This window comes from Triticum aestivum, chromosome 5D (genome assembly GCF_018294505.1).
Source record: "Triticum aestivum cultivar Chinese Spring chromosome 5D, IWGSC CS RefSeq v2.1, whole genome shotgun sequence".
Lineage (NCBI taxonomy): Eukaryota > Viridiplantae > Streptophyta > Magnoliopsida > Poales > Poaceae > Triticum > Triticum aestivum.
Genome location: NC_057808.1, coordinates 390,009,062 through 390,013,002, shown reverse-complemented (window position 1 = coordinate 390,013,002; position 3,941 = coordinate 390,009,062). Strand labels below are relative to the sequence as shown.

Below are 3,941 nucleotides of genomic sequence, written 5' to 3'. Positions count from 1 at the left end.
TGCGACAGGTGTCACACATGCAGTATGTCACTTGTCACCACGTGAGGGAAGTGAGAGTGAATTTTGTAAAGGGCACCCCAAGTCCAGTCAGTTATTTGATTAGAGGGCGAATATGTGGGTGGTTTATTTTTTTTATTTTTTGAGAAACGGGTGAAATATCGGAGCAACATCTCCTGGTGGCCCAATGGCCCATGCGAGAGAGTTTCTTATGAGAAGGTTTGCCTTCGGGGGACAGTGGAGGCCCGGCGTCACACGATGATTCCCTTCGGGGCCTCCTCGTATTGTTATTGTTGGAGTCGAATCCGATCAGGTTTGCCTCAAAAAAAGGAAAAATCCGATCAGGTTGGGCGCAAATAGATTCCTGATAAATAAAGGGCTTGAGAGTCAGAGAGGCGGAGGCAGAGCGGCAAAGAGAGGAATTTTGGTGTGGACCCATGGATCCTCGCCGCCGGCAAATCCAAGGCAGCCGTAAGCCACTGCCTTCCTTATTTTATCTGCATATGCCATTTTTTTCTGAATCATGCAGGAGATGTGCTTGTTGTGTCTACTTACCATAACGATGACCTGTTGCAGATGCATCAATTGGTTCATTTGCTGAAGAAAAGCGCTCACAAGTGGATGCTTCTCAAATTGGCAACAAGTTAAGATATTCAGGCTCACACCTTCCGGAGGTAACGATGACCATGTGTTCTACCATCATTGAGCTACCCAGTATTCCCACTGCTACTAGATTGTAACATAATTGATATAATGTGTGTTCAATATACTTGTGCTAACTGCGATAAGAAAGCCATCCTATGCTTTGATATTACCGATTTACCATAGTTCTTCTGCATCAAAGAAGGTGAACGATGTTAAATATACTAGGATGACCTAGTAGACAATGCTCAGCATGAGTTGTATACTAAACTTCAGTCTAGGATAGGCATATAAACATCGCTGAAATGCAGCAACTAGTTCTCCAAGATGCCAAACAATCTCGGATATCTTATGCAAGTGTGCTTTAACTTGAGATCCATCTGTATCATTGCAAGGAGTAGAGAATGCTCAATTTGAGAACAAGATTAAATTTATCATAATAAGCATGTAAGCACCGCTCAAATACAGCAACAAATTGTACAATCCTAGGATCTGTCACATGTGCAAACACTGATCCCAACCTTGGATATCTGAAGCAAATGTGCTTTAAATCTGCGGTCACTTTCTCACATGCTCCTACCGAGTCCAGCCGTGTCTGAAGCCAAAAGTGTTTTCTTCTTCTTACATGGAAAATTTTAGGCATGTCCTGGACACGAATCTGCACCGTTTACGATGTTGTGTTTGAGTGGTTTTTAAATTTCAGTTTCAGAAATATTTCGGCACCTACCGAAATTACTAAATTTCAGTGAATTTCAATGATTTTGGTTTGCATTTTGGCCAAAGGACTGAAACATTCACTTGAAATTCAAAAATATATCTGAAAATATTTTAAAAATATTTAAATTCTTGTGTAAAACTGAAATATTTTGATCTAAAGGTAAATATTTCACTGGAAGTGAAAACTATAGTCTGACATAGACACAAAGGTTTTATCTAGTATTTAATACCTTTTGCTTCTGCAATTCAAATCTTGAACTTTTCTACTTATGCTTGCAGGATATCTGGCGTCATATATGCTACTTTCTGCCACTGAAAGATGCTGCGCGTGCTGCTTGTGTTTCTCGCGCGTTTCGAAGTTCGTGGAGTTGCCATCCTAACCTCACCTTCAGTAAGGAAACACTGGGCTACGGTCCTCCTGCATGGTCCAGAAAAAGAGAAGTGATGGACTACATGGAAAATGCACGTACACAGAGAAAAACAGCAGGAGATTACAACAGCAGAGTTGACCACATTCTGAGAAACCACTCAGGCACCGGTGTGAAGACACTCAGCCTTGGATTCTATGGTCCTTACAATGCCAACACCAGCTACTGTCTCGATGGTTGGCTCCAGATTGCTGTTACACCAGGCATAGAAGAACTCAGCCTCATACTGCATTCAAAAAGTGATCATTTATCAAAAAAGGCAATCTACAACTTTCCATGCCCACTTTTATCTAATGGCAGTGGAAACACCATTCGTGAGCTACACCTTGTAGGTTGCGCCTTCCGCCCCACAGCAGGATTCGGTTGCATGAGAAGCCTGACCAGTCTGTATCTGTGTTGCGTGAACATCGAGAGCGCTGAGCTGGGGTTCCTTCTATCCAGTTCTGTTGCTTTGGAGCGATTGGAACTCACCAGTTGCAGTGAGATAATTTCCATAAAGATACCTGCCCGGCTGAAGTGCCTCAGCTATCTGAAGGTGTCCCAGTGTTCCATGCTGCAAGTGATTGAAAGCAAAGCCCCAAATATCTCCAGTTTTCACTTTGTTGGTGAACAGGTACAGCTATTTCTTGGAGAATCATCGCAGGTGAAGACAATTTTCATATCACATTCCTGTGTTCTTCATTATGCTCGTGCCATGCTCCCGTCAAGTACGCCAAATCTTGAAACTCTTAACATAGTTTCGACTGGTGAGGTATATACTCTAAAACTCTGGTGTCTATGGGCTAGCGATATGCATATAGCTTCAGTTATTATATTGTAAGAGGGTTAATCTTACAGAATTTTTATGCAGATGATCAGTACACCAATGCTACCAAGCAAATTCCTCCACCTCAAATATTTGACAATAACTGGATGGACCATCGCCACGACCTATGATATTTTCTCGTTGGTTTCGTTTCTTGACGCGTCTCCTTGCCTGGAGACTTTCTGCCTAAACGTAAGCAACTGTTGGCCCTGCCTGAGATAATTATTAGTGACTGTACCATTTAGAGCCATGAATTCAAGCGTGTTGTTTTTCCATCTGCAGGCATCAAGGAGACGCCAGAAGCATGACTCCATCTTTGAAGATCCCTCACATTTGGAGCGGACTCCGGGACACTGCTACGGCAATCTGAGGCATGTGAAGATCACTAGTTTCTGCTCCTCTAAGCTTCTGGTTAAGCTCACATGTCATATTCTTGAGAATACACCATCGCTCGAGTGCCTCACACTCGACATAACTCATGGTGGGTTGAAGTGTTCTGACAAAAGATTTAGCAAATGCTCAGTTGTAAGGAAGGCCACTCTTGTGGAAGCCCCTAAAGCACTCGAGGCTATCCGTGCTTACATCGCAGGAAAAGTTCCCTCCACGGCTAAGTTAATTGTCTTGGAGCCTTGCAACCAATGTAATACCGTTGGCATTTAGGACGTATTTGGTTCTTAAGTTTGTAAAACAGAACGTAATGTAATAACACTGTTAGTTTAAATGGCATGGAAGAAATTTCAGTCTTGTTTGGTTACCATGGAATGTACCGTTAATCCATTACACAGCTCTATCGCTCCCTTCGTTCCAAAATAGTTGAAGTCCTATATTTATCCAAATCAAACTTGCTTACCTTTGACCAAGTTCGTAAAAAATTTCTGATATGACCTACAACAATAAATAAACTTAGTACTCCCTCCCATCCGAATTAGTTGACACAGAATCTCTATACAATGTAAAATAGCATTGTCACCAGAGCAGCAACCGCTGCAAACGAGTTATTTTACGCAAAATCACCACAGTTGAGGTTAGGGTAACAACTTGATACCACATTTGTGCTAGAGCACAAAAAACCATCAATTTTGCGCCTTGGCGGCCGATAGGCGCCATCCGGATGCCATGCAGCGACAAAACATCCGCCTAGTCAGCCGTTGAATGGGTGCAATCGCAGCCATCCGTTCGAGCTCCCACACCCACAAGTCCACAGCTCAGTCATCGTCTTCTGCTAATTGTGTTTGTTCACAACAAGGGGCGGCCACATGCAGCTCTCACACAGCACGCCGTCGTAGCACCGCCTTGTGGGTCATCACAGTGTTAGGATGGTCTCCACCGTGCGGGCCCAACGGCCCACCGGG

General features: G+C 43.4%; 1 protein-coding gene across 1 annotated transcript; it reads left to right on the top strand.

Moving 5' to 3' along the window:
* The first annotated feature begins 259 nt into the window (after positions 1-259).
* Positions 260-3,329, top strand: LOC123125071 (uncharacterized). Its single transcript, XM_044545606.1, has 5 exons — positions 260-468; positions 574-671; positions 1,636-2,535; positions 2,635-2,781; positions 2,872-3,329. Exons 1-5 carry the CDS (start codon positions 435-437, stop codon positions 3,247-3,249), a joined length of 1,557 nt encoding a protein of 518 aa, XP_044401541.1. The 5' UTR covers positions 260-434; the 3' UTR covers positions 3,250-3,329.
* The last annotated feature ends 612 nt before the right edge of the window (positions 3,330-3,941 follow it).